The 26,406-nt window shown below is 36.6% G+C and overlaps 1 protein-coding gene across 1 annotated transcript; it reads left to right on the top strand.

Moving 5' to 3' along the window:
* Positions 1-1,896: 1,896 nt before the first annotated feature.
* LOC130050789 (excitatory amino acid transporter 3-like) lies at positions 1,897-25,910 on the top strand. Its single transcript, XM_056151378.1, has 8 exons — positions 1,897-2,536; positions 14,700-14,742; positions 16,248-16,389; positions 16,854-17,034; positions 19,882-20,115; positions 20,366-20,560; positions 21,960-22,094; positions 23,556-25,910. Exons 1-8 carry the CDS (start codon positions 2,100-2,102, stop codon positions 23,746-23,748), a joined length of 1,560 nt encoding a protein of 519 aa, XP_056007353.1. The 5' UTR covers positions 1,897-2,099; the 3' UTR covers positions 23,749-25,910.
* Positions 25,911-26,406: the final 496 nt, after the last annotated feature.

A 26,406-nucleotide genomic window follows, 5' to 3' on the forward strand; every position in this document is an offset into this window, starting at 1 on the left:
ATATAACATAAATCTACATTAGAGTGATACTTTAGATATAACATCAATCTACATTAGAGTGATACTTTATATAACATAAATCTACATTAGAGTGATACTTTAGATATAACATAAATCTACATTAGAGTGATATTTTATATAACATAAATCTACATTAGAGTGATACTTTATATAACATAAATCTACATTAGAGTGATACTTTAGATATAGCATAAATCTACATTAGAGTGATACTTTAGATATAACATAAATCTACATTAGAGTGATACTTTAGATATAACATAAATCTACATTAGAGTGATACTTTAGATATAACATAAATCTACATTAGAGTGATACTTTAGATATAACATAAATCTACATTAGAGTGATACTTTATATAACATAAATCTACATTAGAGTGATACTTTAGATATAACATAAATCTACATTAGAGTGATACTTTAGATATAACATAAATCTACATTAGAGTGATACTTTAGATATAACATAAATCTACATTAGAGTGATACTTTATATAACATAAATCTACATTAGAGTGATACTTTAGATATAACATAAATCTACATTAGAGTGATACTTTAGATATAACATAAATCTACATTAGAGTGATACTTTAGATATAACATAAATCTACATTAGAGTGATACTTTATGTAACATAAATCTACATTAGAGTGATACTTTAGATATAACATAAATCTACATTAGAGTGATACTTTAGATATAACATCAATCTACATTAGAGTGATACTTTATATAACATAAATCTACATTAGAGTGATACTTTAGATATAACATAAATCTACATTAGAGTGATACTTTAGATATAACATAAATCTACATTAGAGTGATACTTTAGATATAACATAAATCTACATTAGAGTGATACTTTAGATATAACATCAATCTACATTAGAGTGATACTTTAGATATAACATAAATCTACATTAGAGTGATACTTTAGATATAACATCAATCTACATTAGAGTAATACTTTATATAACATAAATCTACATTAGAGTGATACTTTAGATATAACATAAATCTACATTAGAGTGATACTTTAGATATAACATCAATCTACATTAGAGTGATACTTTATATAACATAAATCTACATTAGAGTGATACTTTATATAACATAAATCTACATTAGAGTGATACTTTAGATATAACATAAATCTACATTAGAGTGATACTTTAGATATAACATAAATCTACATTAGAGTGATACTTTAGATATAACATAAATCTACATTAGAGTGATACTTTAGATATAACATAAATCTACATTAGAGTGATACTTTAGATATAACATAAATCTACATTAGAGTGATATTTTATATAACATAAATCTACATTAGAGTGGTATTTTAGATATAACATAAATCTACATTAGAGTGATACTTTAGATATAACATAAATCTACATTTGAGTGATACTTTAGATAAAACATAAATCTACATTAGAGTGATACTTTAGATATAACATAAATCTACATTAGAATGATACTTTATGTAACATAAATCTACATTAGAGTGATACTTTAGATATAACATAAATTTAAATGACATTTAATATATATATATATATATATATATATATATATATATATATATATATATATATATACTGTGTGTATTTTTGTCCAATCAAAACAATTGTAATAAAGAACATTGGAATTATATATATTTGATTTCAAATTGTATTTTTTTATCACAGTGTCCGGTTTAAGATATTAAAAGAAATAAAATAAACCGTACACACAGTTAAAATGTTAACGCAAGCGCTCCTCGGGTGTTAAATTTTAACTTTGTGTACTGTTTATTACATACATTTATATATAACTATAAGAAATACGACATAAAGGTAACGGTGGTCGATGGTATGAATACGTAACACAGAGCGAGTACATCTCTACTTGTAAACTCTTTTGTGAAATCATAATAACCCATTCAAAGGTAAAAACCAGTCAAATGCGGAACCTGTTTGACAGTGTAAAGTTACCTGGATTCAATAGATGAATGCAGAACATAGCAGCGGTGTTCAAAACAGTGACTCCTATTGAGAAAAAAGGAAGTTCTCTCCACACAGCAACATGGGGAACCGACAGAGGAGTGAAAAATGCAAAAAGATCATCAAGGACAATCTTCTGGTCCTCCTTATGATCCTAGCGGTCATTATCGGGGTGTCCATGGGCCTAGGACTCCGCAGCCAAGTGTCGGCAGACGACAAGAAGACCATCTTCTACTTAAAATTCCCTGGGGATCTGCTGTTAAATATGTTAAAGATGTTGATTCTTCCCCTCATCGTGTCCAGCTTAATCAGCGCTATGTCTGGGTTAAAGGCCCAGGCCTCCGGCCGGATGGGCTTTCGGACATTGATTTATTATTTCGTCACAACGTTCTGTGCGGTCATCATTGGCATCGTGCTCGTGGTCGCCATTGAGCCTGGGAAGAAAAGAGAGAGTGCTATTGAGCGGAGCGGGAGCAGTAAGGCGGCGGAGGGGCTGTCCTCCCTGTTGGATCTGATTAGGTATCTAGAATATTACCCATTTCTTAATCCTTCAAAACATTTATATTGTGTACGCAATATATTCAGATGCTTAGTGTGTATATGTACGTGCACGGTCAGATTCCTGATTTCGATACACTGCAAAACCTTGAACAGGCAGGCGTTCAATACGCGAAAAATATTCTATTTTAATTTCTATTAGTGCTATTCATTTTTAAGGGATGTGTCAATCATGATACAAAGAAAGTCTGGTCAGATACATATATAGAAAAATATCAGTCTCCAAATTTTGAATTTACATGGAAATAAAGCGCAAAAAGAGTAAAATCACATATGAGTATAAATCGTTAAGGAATTTCCTATAGGGCAAAACGAATTCTCTGGACAAGTAGTTTCAAAGATGCGCAGAAAGAAATTAATTTAAAACCAATATATCAACAATGCACCCTATGCAAGATATTTACAGAGAGAGAGAGAGAGAGAGAGAGAGAGAGAAATGAGAGAGAGAGAGAGAGAGAGAGAGAGAGAGAGAGAGAGAGAGAGAGAGAGAGAGAGAGGAGAGAGAGAGGGGGGTAGTAACACAGAAAATGCATCAACACACCTGGGTACTATAGAATAATTAGTACAAAATGGCAATGGGGATACGCACACAATCCGGAGACAAATATAAGTATCATCGGACTTATTCAAAACGTTAACCAATATTACACTAAATCTACAGGGAAGCTGTTACTGAGGAAAACGGTGGTGGTGGTGGGGGGGGGGTAATTCGGATATAGGGATCCGACTTTTGACCGAAATGCAAAGAAGTAGTTTGGATATAAGATTATTTTGCCAAAGTTAGCCCGCTTTATTAACAATGGCGCTTGTATGAATGATGACAGAAATTTCCAGGATCACATGTTTTGAGTATCCTCTGTTTTTAAGTACTTATTACATGTCCATGCCACGTGTGTACCTATTAGTTGTCCAAAGCACTACATATCCCCCTCCCCCCCCCCCCCCCCCCTTCCTCTTGGATTTTGTAAGGTATAGATTTACATCGTTTCCATATGCATTGCAGTAGACATATATATGCTTGAAAGTAAGATTAAAGAAAAACCATGTTTATTTTGTCATTTGATATCTGCTATAGACTTTCGATGTATTTTAACTTGAAATTATGCACAGACATTCATGATCTTTCAATGTACATATATATGGATTGGAAATGCGAGTTTCAAATGTGATCGGCCACAAGAGGGAACATTCTCAAAGCATAATTACTTTATGTGCACCGAGAGGTAACAAGATGGTAGATTCTGTGTCACTTAGTGTGCTGTGCCTCACTTAACTCCGTGGCTTTGTCTGGCTTCAATGGCTTTCATGTCGCCCTGTAAACATAAGTTTCTTTAAATCCTCAAACCAGATTTTATCTAGACATATATTTTACCGATTTCTATACAGCGACTCAACTATATCTCAAGTTTTAATAAAAAAAATTAAAAAATCGACAGAAACTAAATCATTCCTTTTTATAGGGAACACGCCGTGTCCATAATATTGGATTTAGAAATTACATAAAATCTAACAGTAGCTTTATACGGAGAGTTTAATTCTTTATTTACGGTATGAGTTTTTCACCCACCCACCCCCTTCCCACAGAGGAAGAAAGTGAAAATCGGGGGCTTTCTCTTTTATCTTAGACATTTTAAGATACCTCCTTCTTTCTTACGAGTCCCGTGGGGATCCGGATTAGAATAGATCCTCAGTACCCCTTGCTTGTCGTAAAAGGCGACTAAATGGGACCGTCCTTCGGATGAGACCGCAAAAACCAAGGTCCCGCGTCACAGCAGGTGTGGCACGATAAAGATCCCTCCCTGCTCAATGGTCATAAGCGCCAAGCATAGGCCTAAATTTGGCATCCCTTCACCGGCAGTGGTGACGTCTCCATATGAGTGAAATATTCTCGAGAGAGACGTTAAACAATATTTAATCAATCAATCAATCTTTCGTACGATTTAGGATTTTTTTTTCAAAGACTGTCTAGCACATCGAGACAGTGCGGAATATTTTAGAGAAAAACTGAACTCATGATCACATGTTTTCCCCAGGCTGGAGAGTTACAGAGATTTTTTTTTTTAGATCGCCTTCATCTTGGTTTTTATTCAAATCCCCTCCAATACAGGTTTTTGTTTAAAATATAATATGTCCTCCATTTAACAAGCTGATCAGATTCAATAAACAAAATATAAATATGGGCAATCTTCTTAAATACACCACCATGCGCGGATCTAAAAGGTGGGGGTGTGTGGCAGGGTTCGGATACCCCCCCCCCCTCCTAGAATTTGCAAAATAGAAACCATACACTGCAGTTGAAGGGCGCACCCCCTAAAATGTATTTAAAAAGTACGAATTTCATCTGCCTAAAATTGCACAAATAAGCATTGAAATAGGGATATCAACTCCCAGACCCCCCCCCCCCCTCCCTTCTACTTGTATTCAGAGCCTTCGTATACTCAAAAAACCAATGTGCGTCTCATACAATGTTTTTACCTGCATGTATATGTATATACATGGATAATCTAAGTTGTCCGTTGCCGTTTTAGATTTCTTTAAAAATAGATAAGTATCGAAACATAATTTTCAAAAATAAGCATAACTTATTCTATGCTATATTAGAAGAACACGTGGGTTTGTAGGTGCTTTGCACACTGCCCCCCCCCCCCCTGCCCCCCCCCCCCCCCCCCCCATCACAGGTCTTTGCCCTAGACCCACTGGGGGCATGAAGGCGGATCCCAGATCCCTTGCCTCTGATGATTGGTCACACACCCCTTTCACTGAATTGATATGAATTCAATGATATCGTAAAATGTCTTAATAATAATATGAGGAGGCGAAAGGCGTAGGAATGTTAAATTTTATTCCAATTTTTTTCCTTTCTACGAAAAAGATCAGCTTCTTAATTCATTTCACCCCTAGTCTGATTGCTTTCACGTAATTCATATTTATCGATAATCCAAACATTTGTTATATAACGCTGCACCTGCTAATCATAAATGGAGCTTTTTTTCCGCGCAATATTTTATGTGACTCGGACCCGAATCCAGTAAGATATCTTGAATAGATAGCATGCACTGATTGAATATATTTTTAGATGTCAGACTTATTAATTTCACTAAATAAACCAATAAAGGGGGATGTCTCTAACATATTGATCCTATCTGAGGGTAAAATATAAATAAAAGTTACCTTGGGTCGTTGATAGGATTTCCATTGACCCCCCCCCCCCCTACTTTTGTTATTTGTTATAACAGACGTTTTTGGTGTTTGGCGGATTTTTTATATGTACTGTAATACTAAGTACTGCTATACTGGCGACACTTCAACGGATTTGTTTGTTGGTTGTTGTTTTTTTTGTTTTGTTTTTTTGTTTTTTTTTCTTTTCTTTTTTATGGAATGCGCCTTTTTGTCTGCCATTAACTAGCTAACCTACAGCTGCTCTATGATCCAGATTGAAATGGGTCATCAGATAAACAAAATATTCTTTAATATCCTTATTGCATTAAATTACAGGCAAAGTCTCGTTACGACATACTCTATTTACCACAAGTAATTCACGAATAGATAAAGAGGAAAATAAATAACCTAAACATTGCATGTTGTCGTCTCGTCCCATTTTAAGTGTCTCAGGGTTTTTAATTTCCTTGAGGGTTAGTAAATATTCAAAACAAAACTCGTGACGTAGAACTTTTCAAAGGAACGAACTTCTATCTTTTGTATTCAAGGGTAAACTGCAACATTCAGAACAAGACAAATCTTGGTACTGAATACAAGCCCCACAATTGTATTTGAGAGTTTTATTGTAAAATGCTAATAATTAGCAATATGTGAAACATATTAAAAACGGATCTGTTATTCTCTTCAGTGTCTCAAATTAAATATTTTGAAATAAATCGCACTTTTTATATCTGATACATGTATGCAAAGCTTTTTTTAGCAAAAATAATTATGAATACTGAAAAGTGAAATTATGGTTATTTAAAACTCTCCACCACATAGTAGAAGTAACAAGTAGTACAAAAATGTGATCTCTGAAATCACAATATATCTAAGGTTTTCAAATTTTTCTTAAAACATACAAATATGTAGAGCCCTGCATCGGATATTTACACGCCCACTAGACACAGGTCTGAAGCGGAAACCGGAAGTTAAGGAGGGATATCACACCAGAGAAATCTGCTGTGAAAGGAAATTGGACAATAATATTTTAAAATTGAAAAGTTTCAAATTTACCATATTTAGTGGAAAAAAAATGCAGTTTTAGTAGAAATTAAACTTTTTTTTCAAAAACCTGCTAGATTCGAACCCGCGATCTACAGATCAGCAGTCCACACAGTAAACTACTGAGCTACCCAGCCAGGCAGAGTTAACAGGAATACGCATGTATTGCAGCTATTTATATTTTTATTCAAGTTTCAAATGGATGTCCGTCATTATGAGGATGTAGTATTTCTATGAAAACGAATAAAGCGCTAATTTCCCATCACATGAGAGCAGAAAACTTATGCTAAATGTAGGTATCAAAACTACTCCCCATCTTGCATTAGAAACCCAAATTAAGCATTTCTATGATGTAAATATTCGGATACTTAAGAATTTACCGGAAACCCATATGTAAGGACACATCAAGTTCTGTAGTTCTGTTGTTGCTGATCATTTCAAGCATGATGTATGGAAAATTACGGAATATTCAGATATATTTACAAATTGTAATAACAGCCATTTTCTCATGAATGAGCTGCAATTGTAAACATTGCGCGTATGAATCTTGATAAATATAGTACGTTTATATTAACAGCTGGGAATTCCGACAGAAATTAAAGATAGAATGTAAATATAAGAAATCAATTTCATTTCTGAAAATACACGAGGGTATGAATTGCAACTTTCACATCTGTACACTTTTAATGAAGTACTAACGTGTTTCATGGAGTATACCGACGTGAAGTCAATAATCAATTTATTTCCTTAGCATAAAACTCAGCATTTCTATGAACATCTAGAAAGTTAGAGTTTTCACAGGAAGCTCAAAAGCTATAGGTATTTTCCATTACAATATCTATACAACAGCTTTATAGTGGTCTCCTGTTCTATTGTTGTAACCCAGCCGTTACTCTAAAGTAGTGATAATTTAAGTTATCTTATCAGAGGTCCCCATCACATTGAGGTTCTCTCAGACTTATTAGACGTTACCATCACGTTATCAGAAAGTTACATTTACGTTATCATAGAGTTACCGTCACGTTATCAGAGAGCTACCATCACGTTATTAGAGAGTTAGTACGACGCTATAAAATATTACCATCACGTTATTAGAGGTTACCATCACGTTATTAGAGATTACCATCACGTTATTAGAGATTACCATCACGTTATTAGAGGTTACCATCACGTTATTAGAGATTATCATCACGTTATTAGAAATTACCATCACGTTATTAGAGGTTACCATCACGTTATTAGAGGCTACCGTCACATTATTAGAGGCTACCGTCACATTATTAGAGGCTACTATCACGTTATTAGAGGTTACCATCACGTTATTAGAGGCTACCATCACGTTATTAGAGATTACCATCACGTTATTAGAGATTACCATCACGTTATTAGAGGCTACCATCACGTTATTAGAGGTTACCATCACGTTATTAGAGGCTACTATCATATGTTATAAGAAGTTCTCCCTTGAAGTATAGCCGGCTACGAGCTTTAGTGTTAGGAATGGGTTGGTGTCTTTATGCAATATATTAATCGGATACATCCAATGACAATGTAATTTCTAAAATCGAGTTCAATCTAAAGTCTCTCCTCTGTAGCTGACAACAGGTAGTTAACATTATCGATCATTTTTTATGTTGTTTACTCAACAGCCCTGTCATAAGATCTTTTAATATCCAGAAGCCAGCAAAAAGCCATTCTCTGGCGTACTATTTCACTGTTATGTAATTTTAATGCAAAAAGTGTCAAGGATTGATGAATTCCATGAGAAATGAAGACAGAAATATATACATAACTCATTGTTCAACACAAATCATGGTCCTGATAATCAGCTTTTTTAAAAAGAAATTCTAAACATTAAAAGGTTGTGGAATTTAAAACTAGTACTGTCCCAGATTTAGGCACCAGTTTAAAAGCATGAAAACTTTGCACGACTCAGTTCTAAAGTTTAAAATACAAGTATGTGTTTGTTTGTACACGTATGGTTGGGTTTTTTGTTGTTGTTTTTTTTTTTTTGGAGGGGCGGGGTCATCATTTATTAGAAAGTATACATGTATATCATTATCCTCGGATACTCCCGCATAATTCTCATCAATGGTGTCAGCGGCCCATTGGATTGAATGTATTTTATTATGATTATTATTTTATATAAGGCATATCTATAATTTATATGAAAATACATAATATCACTATATGTATAATAACAAATCTCAAATAGTTGTTACAATATTTTTCGAAGTCATAGAAATATCATATACAACGGTGATGTAGATATAGCAACAGTAGAATAACATAGAAATTTCTTAAGGAATAATATATGAACAATGTAATCCTAAGTTGACCGTATAGTTATAATGATAAATATTTAAGGATAGTATATACTGACATCTTCATAGTAGTTAAGTTACATTAATTTACAAAGATGTTCAAAACATTTATGCTCTTTTACATTTATATAGTTCAATACTGATGTATAGAAACATAATGATTTTTAAACATGATTATACATATTAAAAGTCGTTTCACTTGCAAATAACGTGATGAAAATTACTAATTAAATACATATGTAACGTGATGGTAGCCTCTAATAACGTGATGGTAACCTCTAATAACGTGATGGTAACCTCTAATAACGTGATGGTAATCTCTAATAACGTGATGGTAATATCTAATAACGTGATGGTAATCTCTAATAACGTGATGGTAATCTCTAATAACGTGATGGTAACCTCTAATAACGTGATGGTAATCTCTAATAACGTGATGGTAATCTCTAATAACGTGATGGTAGCTTCTAATGACGTGATGTTAACCTCTAATGACGTGATGGTAATTTCTAATAACGTGATGGTAATCTCTAATAACGTGATGATAATCTCTAATAACGTGATGGTAATCTCTAATAACGTGATGGTAATCTCTAATAAAGTGATGTTAGCCTCTAATAATGTGATGGTAACCTCTAATAACGTGATGGTAACCTCTAATAACGTGATGGTAACCTCTAATAACGTGATGGTAATTTCTAATAACGTGATGGTAATCTCTAATAACGTGATGGTAATCTCTAATAAAGTGATGTTAGCCTCTAATAATGTGATGGTAACCTCTAATAACGTGATGGTAACCTCTAATAACGTGATGGTAACCTCTAATGACGTGATGTTAATCTCTAATAACGTGATGTTAGATTCTAATAACGTGATGGTAACCTCTAATAACGTGATGGTTGTCTCTAATAACGTAATGGTAACCTCTAATAACGTGATGGTAGCCTCTAATAACGTGATGGTAATCTCTAATAACGTGATAGTAGCCTCTAATAACGTTATGGTAACCTCTAATAACGTGATGGTAATCTCTAATAACGTGATGGTAATCTCTAATAACGTGATGGTAATCTCTAATAAAGTGATGTTAGCCTCTAATAATGTGATGGTAACCTCTAATAACGTGATGGTAACCTCTAATAACGTGATGGTAACCTCTAATAACGTGATGGTAATTTCTAATAACGTGATGGTAATCTCTAATAACGTGATGGTGATCTCTAATAACGTGATGGTAGATTCTAATAACGTGATGGTAACCTCTAATAACGTGATGGTAACCTCTAATGACGTGATGTTAATCTCTAATAACGTGATGTTAGATTCTAATAACGTGATGGTAACCTCTAATAACGTGATGGTTGTCTCTAATAACGTAATGGTAACCTCTAATAACGTGATGGTAGCCTCTAATAACGTGATGTTAATCTCTAATAACGTGATGTTAGATTCTAATAACGTGATGGTAACCTCTAATAACGTGATGGTTGTCTCTAATAACGTAATGGTAACCTCTAATAACGTGATGGTAGCCTCTAATAACGTGATGGTAATCTCTAATAACGTGATAGTAGCCTCTAATAACGTTATGGTAACCTCTAATAACGTGATGGTAATCTCTAATAACGTGATAGTAATCTCTAATAACGTGATGGTAACCTCTAATAACGTGATGGTAGCCTCTAATAACGTGATGGTATCTCTAATAACGTGATGGTAATCTCTAATAACGTGATGGTAATCTCTAATAAAGTGATGTTAGCCTCTAATAATGTGATGGTAACCTCTAATAACGTGATGGTAACCTCTAATAACGTGATGGTAACCTCTAATAACGTGATGGTAATTTCTAATAACGTGATGGTAATCTCTAATAACGTGATGGTGATCTCTAATAACGTGATGGTAGATTCTAATAACGTGATGGTAACCTCTAATAACGTGATGGTAACCTCTAATGACGTGATGGTAACCTCTAATGACGTGATGTTAATCTCTAATAACGTGATGTTAGATTCTAATAACGTGATGGTAACCTCTAATAACGTGATGGTTGTCTCTAATAACGTAATGGTAACCTCTAATAACGTGATGGTAACCTCTAATAACGTGATGGTAATCTCTAATAACGTGATAGTAGCCTCTAATAACGTTATGGTAACCTCTAATAACGTGATGGTAATCTCTAATAACGTGATAGTAATCTCTAATAACGTGATAGTAATCTCTAATGACGTGATGGTAGCCTCTAATAACGTGATGGTAACCTCTAATAACGTGATGTTAATCTCTAATAATGTGATGGTAACCTCTAATAACGTGATGGTTGTCTCTAATAACGTGATGGTAACCTCTAATAACGTGATTGTAGCCTCTAATAACGTGATGGTAATCTCTAATAACGTGATAGTAGCCTCTAATAACGTTATGGTAACCTCTAATAACGTGATGGTAATCTCTAATAACGTGATAGTAATCTCTAATAACGTGATGGTAACCTCTAATAACGTGATGTTAATCTCTAATGACGTGATGGTAGCCTCTAATAACGTGATGGTAACCTCTAATAACGTAATGGTAACCTCTAATAACGTGATGGTAACCTCTAATAACGTGATGTTAATCTCTAATAATGTGATGGTAACCTCTAATAACGTGATGGTAACCTCTAATAACGTGATGGTAACCTCTAATGACGTGATGGTAGCTTCTAATAACGTGATGGTAACCTCTAATAACGTGATGGTAATATCTAATAACGTGATGGTAACCTCTAATAACGTGATGGTAATCTCCAATAACGTGATGGTAATATCTAATAACGTGATGATGATCTCTAATAACGTGATGGTAATCTCTAATAACGTGATGGTAATCTCTAATAACGTGATGGTAGCCTCTAATAACGTGATGGTGATCTCTAATAACGTGATGGTAGCCTCTAATAACGTGATGGTAACCTCTAATAACGTGATGATAATCTCTAATAACGTGATGGTGATCTCTAATAACGTGATGGTAGCCTCTAATAACGTGATGGTAACCTCTAATAACGTAATGGTAACCTCTAATAACGTGATGGTAATCTCTAATAAAGTGATGTTAGCCTCTAATAACGTGATGGTAGCCTCTAATAACGTGATGGTAGCCTCTAATAACGTGATGGTAACCTCTAGTAACGTGATAGTAACCTCTAATAATGCGATGAAAACTATGGGGTCCTTTAATGCCATCATTTGGACCTCCAAATTGTAATTAGAGCCTCTTGTAACTTGATAGGAACATTTGATAGGAGAAAAAAGTTACCACCATTTTCTTACTAGAGAATTACCAGAATAAAAGTGAAACAGGGTAATATCATAAATATTGCATGTAGTTGAGGGCAACATTGAGAATTTTCACCCCGAGAAAACCATTGTCAATCGAGGCGTGGCCGAGGGGTGGTGGTGGACATTTTCAATGTTGCCCTCAACTACATGCAATATTTGTTTTATCATATTGAATGTTATATAAACAACAAAGCAGAAAGACTTACGCTTGTTGACATTTGATCAAACTCTGTCCTGCGATATTTCGTATATCTATGCGGGTATTCGTGTTTATTACAAACGCTCAAACGACGTCGTTTAACAATCTACGGCGAACCGTACGCGCATAAATTTGACGCATGTGATATCTTTTTGCGTGGACCCTGAGGTCCACGCAGAAAATATATAAGCGAGGTTAAACCGGATGCACTGGAGAAAACTGAGTGTGCGCATGCTCATTGGATATGCGGAGCGTAGCGGAGACAGTCGAGTATTGCCGATTGGGGAACTTATTGATCGGGATCGGGATTCAATACAAAACAATGAGCAGGTAACGGGTGGCTTCGCCCCCAATACATGTTCGCCCTCAGAGGTTTCGCCGCCTTGTCCCAAATATACATGTACCTATATTATTAATTAAAGGTGTCAAATTTTTGCGTGTATGGATTTTGGCAGTTATTTATGATAAATCGCTAATGTTTTTTGCTGTATTTGTGCGTGTGTGCCATGGGGGAGGGTTTTTAATGTATCCAAATCGATCTATTCAGTGATATCATGTACCTATTTCATTATGTTTAGTTTTTAATAAAGTATATCTTCTTTGTTCAAAGTTTCAGGGAAAAGATAGAGATTGTTGGAATAAAATTTATTTCACTTACATAAATGAAGTTGTTATTTTCAAGATTTTCGAAGAAAAAAAATAATGTCCTTAAATGTCCTTAAAATCGGAAATAATATCATTTGGTAATTGATCGGCTACTTATTATTGAATTTAATTAAAGTGCATCTGTTAAATTAAACATCGACTGATCAAACGTATACCTTGATTCATATTAAGTTCCTATTCGAAACACATGCCTATGGTCCACGTATTGTAGTCCTTTTATAAAGGACAGAAACTTGTTATAATATCACCCGTTGTCAAGTACTGTTACCCGCTGCTAGATACTATCACCCTGGAATGCGAACTATCTGTTCTCAGAGGGTAATAATATGTTTTTCAAATGCTTCTCGACCAATCAGATACGAGCATTTTACATAAAAGTATAATAATGTACACTATTGACTGAGGTTGAGGTCATCATTTAGGCCTGAGAGTCCACAGAAAACATGTTAATCGAGCCTCCGTCAGAAGTCGCGAGTAATTACAAAGTCTCGGAATATCATGAAAATTAACGACGAGCTGGATTTCGGATGAACGTAATTACGCGTTGACCCGAGCAATGCCGAGTACCAGCAAACATTGATACGACGATGCTCCATGGTTTGCCAGAAACTCGATGATGGATTAACAAAGCCAAAAAATGCGTATCAGTGTTTCGTTCATACGTAAAAATCCTTCAAATGCAGAGGTCATCAACTGATAAGATTTGATAACTTTAATGAAGTAGTGAATCTTATACACATGATAGGAGCTGTTTAGTCTTTGCTGGAATTCCAAAAAATATAGTCACAACTCGTGTAGGTATCCTTAAGGGTTGGTTATACATTTATATCAAAGATACAAATTATATTTTAATTTCGAGCTAGGATCGTTATACGTCCTACATGTATTTAGGTGAAAAATCTTATTTACATTTCAGTTTCACAGTCAATTTACACTTACATCTTAATGTTCATTAGAATGATAAAACTATGGTGTCTGGATAGGGCCATTTGCAAAAGCGTGACTGCGCGTTTGTCACAACACGCCGTCACGCCAACAAGCAACGCGCCTTCGCGCTCTCACGCCAACAAGCAACGCACCTTCGCGCAGACAAGTAACGCGCCATCGCGCCGTCACACCAACAAGCAACACGGTGCGAAGACGTATTGCTTGTTGGCGTGACGGCACGAAGGTGTGTTGTTTGTGGGCGTGAGAGAGCGAAGGCGCGTTGCTTGTTGGCGTGAGAGAGCGAAGGCGCGTTGCTTGTTGGCGTGTTGTGACTAACGCGCAGTCACGTTTTTGCAAATGGCCCTATCCGGACACCATATAAAACGCATACTGTAACTCACGTAATTCAATCCTCTAACCTTTTTAGGAAGATAGCAAGCTTGTGTTACTTATACGTTTGATTTCTATTACAGAAACTGCTTCCCAGACAACCTGATATCGGCATGCTTTCAGAAAGTGAGTATTAAATCAAGACACGTTTTGGTTGCATTTGTTGATAACAACACATAGGCTCATATTTGCATATATCTTCGCTACTGATTATGACCTTTGACTTTTAAACCAATGGAAATATTGAACGACTTCATGGTATCCAAGACGGTATCCCTATTGTAAACTTCCATTGACCTTGACATTTTGTATGTGACCTTCAATACCATTCGGGACCAGGGTTTTTAGTCATGTATTTATGTGATACTATCGTTCCAATAAGAGCGTGTCATTTAGCGTGATCGAGCGTGCGAATTATTGTGCGATGCTTCTCATAAATTTCAATGGAACATGTTTTATTTTTGTTCTCAGTGATCAATCTCCTTAAAATGATAGCACGGCGTGGTCATCCAGACTCACTTTTATTCATACTGCCAATTAGTGAGTGAAAGCACACTCAATCAAGCGAGTGAAAGCATGATCAATCAAGGGAGGTGACAAGCTGTTACTGGAACGGAAGTGCAGTATACACATACCAGTCCTAAGTTTGATAAGATCTGACAGGTACATAAGATAAAGGACCTTTTCTGATAATCGCCGTGCATAAGTCTAAATTGTGACACATCTCTGAAAGCTTGTGACGTCACCGTGTGAGTGAAACGTATCGTAAAACAACAAATATCACAACCTAGTCCCCAGAACGCTTAGGACAGACCTGTCACAAACATCATATCACAAACTGGTCCCCAGACCCACAAGCACATATCCCGTCACAATTCAAACATCATACCACAAAAACTAGTCCCCAGACCTCCGAGCACAGAGCTCGTCACAATTCAAACATCATACCACAAAAACTAATGGAAAATAAAGAACTGCTCATGCACAGTCGCGTGCTTCTGGGAACCGGTAGTCTATAGTCTTTCCGAGATCTGAAGTGTTTTCGATGTAAATCTGGGAACTACAGAACATGAAATGTAAAGATGACGAACATTGATATCAATTATTTTCCGGCGAAGAATTTGATTGTCAGTCCAATCCGCAACATCCAATATAAAGCTGTGGACGGATCCTACTGGGAATCATGTGTTCAAAATCGGGGTCATTCACATGACCCCCCCCCCCTCCGGGATTTTTTTAGGTAGTTATGTAGGGTCCTACCCACCCCCATTCACACACACAAATTACGATTTTTCGCTTGTGAAGTTCCATCTCCCCTCTCCCTCACTTTGAAAAACGATGATTCGTGCCTTGCAATTTTCTTCTTTTGACCGGACCATGAACTTCGTGTATATTGAAACATATTGAACTGTGTTTGAACTGACATTCATTATCTCATGAACTGTTGATCATTTCTTGTCTCCAGAGGCGCTTAGAAAAACCTGAGAATCTGAGGCGTGCTTGTAGACAGGTTTCTGTATTCAGGAGATGTGTCTCTAAAAATGAAACCATTGTGCTGTTCTAGATAACCAGTTGAACTTAAACAGAACCTTAGTGTTAAAAGTGAAATACTAATTCGGCTTTTATTAAAGGTAGAAACAAAACCGCAGTATGAAAAAATTACAATTTATCCCCAAACAACGCCAGCCCCGAACATGACAGGGAACTCCACCATCACCATAGAAACCACTGACACCACGATGTCAATGACCACAGCAGCCCCAAAGGTCATAGGTGAGAGGTCATAATACTTTTGGATTTAGTCTTTTTTTATTTTGGTTTTGATTTTTTTACAGCAAATAGCTCTGATAAAACGTTGAAGGTGCGCTGATTTACAGGTGCGCTGATTTACCTCAGAGGCACCACGCCCACGCCTAATCTGTGTACAATGAAAATTATATCATAGTTACGTTGACCGGTTACAAACTGGGCTTAAAATTGCAATTGAACAATTTCATCAATTTGTCAATATCCCTTAGCTTATTCCCAAAAATTAACTATCTTTAAGAGAAAACTTTTGGCGGAGACTGGTTTTATAAAAGAAACACTAGAATACAATGAAGTGGGACCATCATTCATATCTTGTATATTTCATTTCAAACGTTTTAACTCTTTTAAATGAAATTGCATACATTTAAAACAGAATATAGTGAGTATTCGCTTACACTGTATGTACTTGTAATTATTTTTCATTGTAGAGGGGAAGCTCTTGTCCATTGGTATAGAAATTCAAAGTGGAATGAACGTTCTCGGGCTTGTGGTGTTCTCGCTCTTTTTCGGAGGTATCCTCGCGAGACTTGGAGAAAAGGGAAAACCTCTGATAGACGTGTTCGATTGCCTACATTTGGTCACGATGAAACTAATAAACCTTGTTATTTGGTAAGTAGACTACATATTGTTTTTATGATTTTAGAACAAGGGAATATAAGAGCAATTAAAAAAATGGAATTTGAGATTCTGTTTACATTTCAGATAAAACATTTCGTTAGAGGTCATCAGTGTAGTTCAAAATTTAGATAAAAACTGAAGGTCTGAATTATTATATGAGAATGCGTGGGTGTCCGTACAGGTTTTTTCTACTTACCTGCACCCCCATCCCCGCCCCCACCTCCCAATACTCCCGTTTGATGATTTTGCATGGGCGCTTGACATTACAACGAATATCATATATCTAGCTCCCCTTCTATTGGGCTGAAGATTCTATAATTGTTTAGGCAATGGTTCAATAATTATCTGATTGATCCAGATATATCAGGGATGGCAACTCTATGAAAATTTTCAAAGGGAGTTGTGACCTAAGTTTGTACCTTTTCTGGTCTATGGCAACTCATCGAAAAAAAAAATCATCGATACGACGACTCATAGAGAAGACACGTCATCGACACTCATCCAAACTAGTCGTGGAAAAATAAAATAGGAATAATACTCATAGACAAGACAAGTCATCGACACTCATCCAAACTAGTCGTGGAAAAATAAAACAGGAATAATACGTTTTTTTTATCAACTCATTTAAAATTTATATTCAATGTTTCAATAACACATATTATGTGTCAATCGCTCAATTTATGCAAGATCGCTTCCGTTTTCTACCTTTGAAGATTATACGACTCTCTTATGAGTAGTCATGAAATATTAAGGTGATTCCACCCGAGGGTTGCAAAAAAGCTGTGAAACCCGAGGCTTTGCCGAGGGTTTTACCGCTTTTTTGCAACCCCGAGGGTGGAATCACCTTAATATTTCATGGCAACTCATAAGAGAGTATTTTTCTCTCATATTTCTAGAGTTTTCCGTTTTCCTTGTGCCTAGCGACGCCATTTTGAGAATTTTTCAATCAATTAATTTTTCGCTCTACATTAAAAATAACATCAGAATCGAATTCTACGACCTTCATTTTGGCAACTATGTTGCTGACAAAAAATCGGCCGACGAGTGTATAAGTGAATTGTATTAGAGTTATTCCTCTTTGAATAAATCAATAATCAGGGTGCGTGACGTAACTCGACAGTCATCAGCGCGAAACATTTTGACAGACCTAATCAGAATATGCATTCACAACTGCACGGTTTTTTTTTTCTTTTTCTTAGAGGAGCATTGATATTGATATTAATTGAGCAGTTATTTAATGACGAGTGTGTGAAGAGGAATTCCAAGTGGTTTTTGTTGGTGAATATGGGCATGGCTAGACTTTCGTTTTTCACGCGTGCAAGGACTCGAGTTTCATGGACATTGAACGCACTTATTTCACCTGAGACACGGACAGTAGACGTTGACAGAGTGAATGTGGAGGTAGGCCTAGACGTAATAGACCGTGTGGGCTGGGTTTCTGTGAACGGGCATAATGCACCGGATGACATAGGTGTATGAGGAATTTGTGACTGTTGTTGAGTGTGCAGTAATTGTTCAAGGAATGTGTATTTTTGTGTCCGGTCACATACACCTGGAGATTATCAGGGACATTACAATCTGTCATTTTTTGTACAAGAGCTTTGCAGACGCTAGTGTTCGTCAATCGAGGCGAGGTAAGTTGCAAGCTAGTTGTGTATTGATTATGACGTCACGGGATATGTAAGATAAACGTCACGTGATATGAAAGATAGAAATATCTTACATACCTTTCTTTCATAGAATATCTGTATCTTACATACGTAGATATGAGAGAAAATGAAGATACATGTGTTACATAGTATATTTTTTTCTTGTAATTTCCTGTATGCGGGGTAGGTAGATCTCTTCACCATTTAGAATCTTTTTTGTTCTGCACAGTTCTCCGACGAGAGAAGAAATGTTGTACACTGTAAATGTCCGGATGCGATTCACCGACAACGCCGCGATTGTGCCACCATTCTTTTGTTGTGGGGGGGGGGGGGGGTTATTGCCTAAAACACGTTCAATTAGGTTCCAACACTTAATGGAGTCGTACTTCCAATAAGACTTAGCACCTTTTATTCGTATGCTAAATATTTATTCACACAGCATATTAATGCCACATATACACTTTTTTCCACACTTTGATCTGTAAATTCTACATTTCACGAATCAGAAGTAAAAGTTATTGCCCTTTGAACAATAACGTCCCTCAGACTTCAGGGCAACATAAATATATCATAACTGGATCTGAAAATATTATTAATTAATTGCTGCATAAATTAATTGAAATACTGCTTTCAATAATTGAATTGTTGCTTACACCCAATGAATTCATAGACTTGATGATAATTAGTAATTGATTCAATTAACGAGATCAATAATTCATAATGCACACAATATCTGAATTGCTCTCTTCATGAACTTTACTTATATTGTGCTCGATATAAGTAAAGATGTCATATTTTTGGGAAACGTGCCTTTTTCGTTATTTTTTTTTTTTTTACATGTAAAGACCGTTATTTTTATTGTTGGACGGTTGAAGCCCCCCCCCCCCCCTCCCCCCCCCCTCCCCCTCCCGGTCTACTCGCAAAAATACACTTTATATCATCACAGTTTGAAATATAAGTTCGAATTGACTTAAACTCCTACCGTTATTCAACATTTGAGATTTAGGGCTTTTTCAATTTTTACTTGCCAAGAGTTTTTAGAAAATTGTAAAGTCAACATATTCGGCTGCCTACCACAACCACCCACCCATGTGTACCATACGTTCGAAGTCCTTCCCCCCGCGGCGGCACTGTTCTTATGACATCACTGGACACTGCCTTTGTATCTGTGCTAATTATCTTGATACAGGTATTCTCCAATCGGAGTCACATTTCTAATCGCTTCAAAACTGGTTGCCATGGAGAGACCAGCAGAGATGTTCACGCAGCTGGGGTTTTACATGTTGACGGTGTTGGTGGGGCTGGCCATCCACGCCTTCATCATCTTACCTCTCGTCTACTTCATCTTCACCCGGAAGAACCCCTACTCCTTTATGTACGGGATGCTGCAGGCTCTTCTAACTGCCTGGGGAACAGCGTCCAGGTATGTGTTGAAATCTTTGAAACAAACAAACCATGGCAGGAAGTCCACACCCTACACATTCAAGGTTTTAATTTCACATGTAGCGATTCAGTCATTTCACGATTTTGTACAGATTCTTTGTTAAAGCTATGCAGAGCACATACATTGTATTTTGTATATATATATCTATTTGATTTATATATCTTCCTCTACGTGAATGTTGGAACTAAACCTTCCATTCCAAGAGGCAATTGATCATATATTTTTGCAGCTCAGCCACTCTTCCTATTACGATGAACTGCCTGGAGGAGAGAAATCACGTGGACCCCCGTGTCACTATGTTTGTGACCCCTATTGGCGCTACAGTCAACATGGACGGCACCGCGCTTTACGAGGCAGTGGCAGCCATTTTTATTGCACAGTATCTCGATGAGCCATTGAACTTTGGACAGATCGTCATTATAAGGTATGCGTTTTATATCTACTTTTATTTCCTGCATCAAAATGTCCATCTTTGCTAGCCAAGGGTAACGTTCCACGGTGTTTCTGTTTTCACTGAAGAGAAACACCGTGGAGCGTCACCTTTGGCTAGCAAAGATGCAAAATGTAAATCACAGCCAAACGTTTTAACAATTTCATTTGCAAGTTAAAAAGAAAACTTAGAATTGTTTGGGTGCAATCAAAACTTGATTTGTACGGGGTTTACATACAAGAGAGTCTAGGTACCGTACAACACAGTTATCGCGAACCTCCATCGCCAGCAAAACAATAGTTCGCTATAAATTCAGTAACATTTCGTTATTTTCCTATCATAGGCGAATGAATATCACTTCACAATAAGCATGAATTGTTTTTTATAAGCGTTTTTTTACTGTATAACCATTTATCTGCCTTTTCATTCATGTGTCTTTGGTCTCCGTTTTCATTAGATCACCAGGGCCTCCATGGCCGAGTGGTTAGAGCATTGCGCTCAAAATCACACGGCATCTCACCTCTGGTCGGCGCGGGTCCTCGGTAAGTGAGAAAGTTTCCCAGTTTACTTTCGGAAGGTCGGTCGTCTCTTCTCTGGTACATTGTATCTGGTTTCTCTCTTCCGCCAATAAAAACTGGGCACCACCAGATAACTGAAAAATTGTTGAGTGTGTCTGAAAAAAAAGCAAAAACAAACAGCATTAGATCACCCCAGGTCCATCTACATGCACGATCCCTATCACACGGGTCTTCTGTCATTTGTTCGTTAGATATCTTAAAGAAAAAGAAGTACGCTAATATATAAAATCAGCCTTACTGCAAAAATTGATTCATATGTTACTGTTGAAAAGAATACTACAGTTTGTTTATTGTTTTGCGTCCAATTCGAGAATGCCACCAGCTGTAGGTGATGTCAACAGCTTGAAGTGAAGTGCCACAAATTTTCACTCATCCATGACGCTGAGGGTTGTTTTCGTGTCAATACCTACCGTGACACGAGGGCACCGTTTTAAGATAATCTTCAACAGACCTGTGACTTTCACTTCTAATGTCTGGCATTTGGCGAAGGAACAATTACTGTCCACGTTAAACGTCTGAGGTTCAACGCGGCATCGGGATCGGGAATCGAACCCTGGAGCTTCCGGTTAGGTATAGCGGTTTGTTAATGTGATATCCACCGTAGATAACACATCTTCACGTATAGTGCATACGGCATTTAGCATAGTTGTCATTTTTCACGGGTCACATGTGGATAGACACTATACACTTACCTGCAGGTCAGCAGTGTTGCCCACGGGCCTGTTGTTTAGTATTTATTATTATATTCAATGGCTATACATTCCATGAAACGTTTTTGTTCAATGATGATGATGGTGTCTAGTTTTCTGTAATAGTTTGACAGCCACAGCCGCCGCCATTGGAGCAGCAGGAGTTCCGTCAGCTGGTCTGGTTACCATGGCGATAGTCCTGTCGGCAGTCGGACTTCCGGTGGAAGAAGTGAGGCTTATCCTGGCGATTGATTGGTTTTTGTGAGTGTTAACTCTGAATTAATGTTTTACATCATACCATATTAAAGGGACCAAATATATCCTTTAGAGGGACTTTAGAGTTCTTAAGCAAGGTATGTATATTTGTTTATGACGACCATACAGTCTTTTAAAGATACATGTTACGTATTAACAGAACAAACAACACCCCTATCGTGGTCACTTTCAATTATGACAAATTTGACCGTGACCTAGATGAAAGATCTTCATTTGCTAAGTCATAAAACTCTGCATTAGACATCGACCTTTCGGTTCACAAGCTATGGAGTATCTTGAATAGTTCAAAGTCAATGATCGAGGTTGAATTTCATTTTTTTTTTTCCTTCAAAGGGAGATCCGAATCAAGCTTCCTGTATAAAGTTTATAGGTCTTTAAAAAATAAAAAAAATAAAAATAAAAAAAAATAAAAAAAGAATGAATTTTATTTTAAAAGCATTGAGAAATTGGTCGCACTTTGGTTCATAAGCTATATATTGCACCCAATTTTTCTTGCCAAATTTGATTCTTAATAGATGAGGATACCAAAAAAATCCTTTGCCAAAATTGCATAGTAAAAAACTTTTTTTTTTTTTGGTTATTTTATTTCATTCAAATTTGGATCTCGGCGATATTTGATAAATAAATAATTTCTCCATCTCATCAGCTGCTGACTGTATTTCTCTGAGAGGGAAAAAAGATTTAATTAACACCCCCCACCCCCACCAGAGAGCTAGAGACACAGCTTGCAGTTAAAATGTTACTTAAGGTATTTAAAGAGATAAGGCAGGGGCGGAACCAGGAATTGCGGTTATAGGGACACAGCTTTATGAGGCATGGGGTCTGGGGTTCGCCTTGAGGCTCCCTAGTGGGTCCGGGGCGAAGCCCTGGTGGGGGCCCAGAGGGCGAAGCCCCCCGGAAGCTCCTGGTTTTTACAGATTCTATAGGGCTTGAAATATGTTTCCTATGTTATTCATTTGTACTATTTTCTGTCATTTCTAATGAGATGAAATTAACAAAATGACGCAAATTCTAAGGGTTTTTGGAAAAAATGTAAGTTCTCTCAATAAAAGTAATTCAATGAATCAAAAGTTTTCTCATTCATTACTCCGATAGTGGAAGAAATTATTGCTTCTATTGTCCTTTACAATTTTATAAATTAGAGACCACAATTTGCCTTAAATTTGAAACTGTTAGAGGGGCGTGCACCGGCTGCGCCCCCCCCCCCCCCCCCCCCCCCCCCCCTCTCCTTTAAATCCCCCCCCCCCCCCCCCCCCCCTCTCCTTTAAATCCGCCACTGTAAGGTGTTAGAAAACGAGGTATGAATCATCGATTATTTGAAGGATTAAAGAGCTAAAATAAAGTGTATCACAGAGGTGATTTGAAGAGTCAAGGAGTTGTATTGCACATGCGCGCGGCGAGTAATTTTTCGTTACAGTGTTGAGCTTTTAATTAATACTTTGACAGGGACAGATTCCGCACGGCAGTGAACGTGCTGGGAGACTCGTACGGGGCGGGAATCGTGAACCACTTGTCCCGGCAGGACTTGGAGGAAATGGACCTTGAGGAGAACAAACAGAAATACCTGACAGAAGACAAGACCAATGGGTTAGTCAACGACTCGTACGACACCAAAGGGGACCACAGTACCAAAATGTAAAGACTATAGAATATAGGGGACCACAGTACCAAAATGTAAAGACTGTAGAATATAGGGGACCACAGTACCAAAATGTAAAGACTGTAGAATATAGGGGACCACAGTACCAAAATGTAAAGACTGTAGAATATAGGGGAGCACAGTACCAAAATGTAAAGACTGTAGAATATAGGGGACCACAGTACCAAAATGTAAAGACTGTAGAATATAGGGGACCACAGTACCAAAATGTAAAGACTATAGAATATAGGGGACCACAGTACCAAAATGTAAAGACTATAGAATATAAGGGACCACAGTACCAAAATGTAAAGACTGTAGAATATAGGGGACCACAGTACCAAAATGTAAAGACTATAGAATATAGGGGACCACAGTACCAAAATGTAAAGACTATAGAATATAGGGGACCACAGTACCAAAATGTAAAGACTATAGAATATAGGGGACCACAGTATCAAAATGTAAAGACTATAGAATATAGGGGACCACAGTACCAAAATGTAAAGACTATAGAATATAGGGGACCACGGTACCAAAATGTAAAGACTATAGAATATAGGACGGTGTCATTCCAAGAGTGTGATTGACAGAATGTCTGTAATGTAGTGGAGGATCTATAAGGGGTGGGGTATAGGGGTTATTCCTCTGTAGTTGAAATTTTTTGACGAAATGTGTGATTTTCCACTATCTTGGATCTACATCACCTCTTCCTGCTAAACAGGCTTTTCCAGTTTGGGTCGCAACCCCCTCTTTTTTTCGGATTTGTAATGTGTATATTCCAAAAGATGATGGGGTTTTATTGGAAAGACTAAAGAAGTGTTTCATTACAGCCCTCACTTCATTATGTAAGCTTAATTAACCAGGGAAAGTCTGATAACTCTGTAAATATGTGTTTTATCAGAGTCATCAGGAAAAGTCTGATAACTCTGTAAATATGTATCAGAGTCATCAGGGGAAGTCCGATAACCCTGTACAGATGTGTTTTATCAGAGTCATCAGGGAAAGTCTGATAACTCTGTAAATATGTGTTTTATCAGGGGAAGTCTGATAACCCTGTACAGATGTGTTTTATCAGAGTCATCAGGGGAAGTCTGATAACCCTGTACAGATGTTTTATCAGAGTCATCAGGGAAAGTCTGATAACCCTGTAAATATGTGTTTTATCAGAGTCCTCATTTCATTATGTAAGCTTACATGTATAACAAGGGGAAGTCCGATAACTCTGTAAATGCAAAGTTACGGAATATTGAAAACTCATTATACGTATTGAAGAACGTGTATGAATTACATGTAACCATATAATTTGCATATACGTTGTATAATATTCCTTAATTCTATAGTAATTTCTTCCTTTTATGCATCATCATTTATATGTGTTATCGAACTGAAGGCAGTTTTCTCTAATACAGCTATCTCCGTTATTGGCTAACCTGTTTAGTCGTGTTGTACTGTTGTATCCTATGGAATAACTGGTTGACTTACTGAAATTGACCACGTGGGACTAGGTCCAGCTCGTGGCTTCACTGTAGACTGCTCTGAGATACTTATGGGTTATAGACTTTGTATGGGAAAATATGTCGACCGAGTTTGTTTTTTTTTTTTGGCGCGTAGACGGACCGTGCTTGTGAGGTTTTACCGCGACAATAAATCGAGGTCGTTATATTTTTCCATACAAAGTCTCAATCTCTCACCAGAGGGCGTTACGCTACACTCCACATCGTGAAAGTGAAGCTTGCGTAGCGCTCCCTCTGGTGAGAGAATGACAAAGTCTATAACCTTTTTATTATATACTTTTAATTTCATTTAGTAACTAACAATACTTTTATTTTTAACAATTTCTCTATTGGTTTAACTGAGTAAAATATGAAAAACACGAAAACTTTTAAAATTAACGGCGTAGTTCCGGCTTGTGTATTGATTGTGACGTAATGTTTGCGGGCCGGAATGTTTTCGGGCATATATCGTGTGATATATGCCCGCAAACTTTTAAAGAAAAAAGAAGAGATGAAATTTAATAAATGTATATATAGTTTATATTTTAGGAACATGTATTCAAGTATTTCCCTTTAAAAACGAAAAACAATTTTCCATAATATTTCTACCATGTTGGTCAAAGTTCTGTTTATTTATCTAAAATTAAATTCATTTCACGAATGAAACAATTAGTTGTTGTTTTTTTATTTATTTATTTATGTTTTGAATAATTCATAATTTCACGTGCCTCGATCGCTTCACGCCCGTGATGTAATAATCAGCATATGTAACACACAGATTCTGAAGGTCGGCGGTCTCTTCCCAGGTACATTGTATCTGGGTTCTCTCTTCCACAAATAAGAAAAAATGAGCGCCACCAGATAACTGAAACATTGTTGAGTGTGGCGGAAAACATCAAAACAAAGTAACAGACTGACAGCCATTAACAAAATGTCGACGGTCAGTGAGAAGTCAAGGACTTCATCACTTTCATCCATTCATACTTTATTTCCTCTCTTAGGAGATTATAAAGAAAATACATCTACATCAATATAACAAAATACATACAACGAAGAAAAAAACCCACCATGTACACAATATAACTAAGAATAAAAAAGAAAAGGGTATACCTAGCTGTACACCTCAATAGATGAGTACATACGGTAGCAGCTGTCCCCTTTA

The sequence above is a fragment of the Ostrea edulis genome, chromosome 10 (assembly GCF_947568905.1).
Source record: "Ostrea edulis chromosome 10, xbOstEdul1.1, whole genome shotgun sequence".
In the NCBI taxonomy this organism is placed as follows: Eukaryota; Metazoa; Mollusca; class Bivalvia; order Ostreida; family Ostreidae; genus Ostrea; species Ostrea edulis.

What these genes read in the sequence shown, in the direction of transcription:
- LOC130050789 (XM_056151378.1), top strand. Translation starts at nt 2,100, where the DNA reads ATGGGGAACCGACAGAGGAGTGAAAAATGCAAAAAGATCATCAAGGAC. An exon ending in TATCGGCATGCTTTCAGAAA is followed by an intron (nt 14,743 to 16,247) that starts GTGAGTATTAAA and finishes CTTTTATTAAAG; the next exon opens with GTAGAAACAAAACCGCAGTA. An exon ending in AGCAGCCCCAAAGGTCATAG is followed by an intron (nt 16,390 to 16,853) that starts GTGAGAGGTCAT and finishes TTTTCATTGTAG; the next exon opens with AGGGGAAGCTCTTGTCCATT.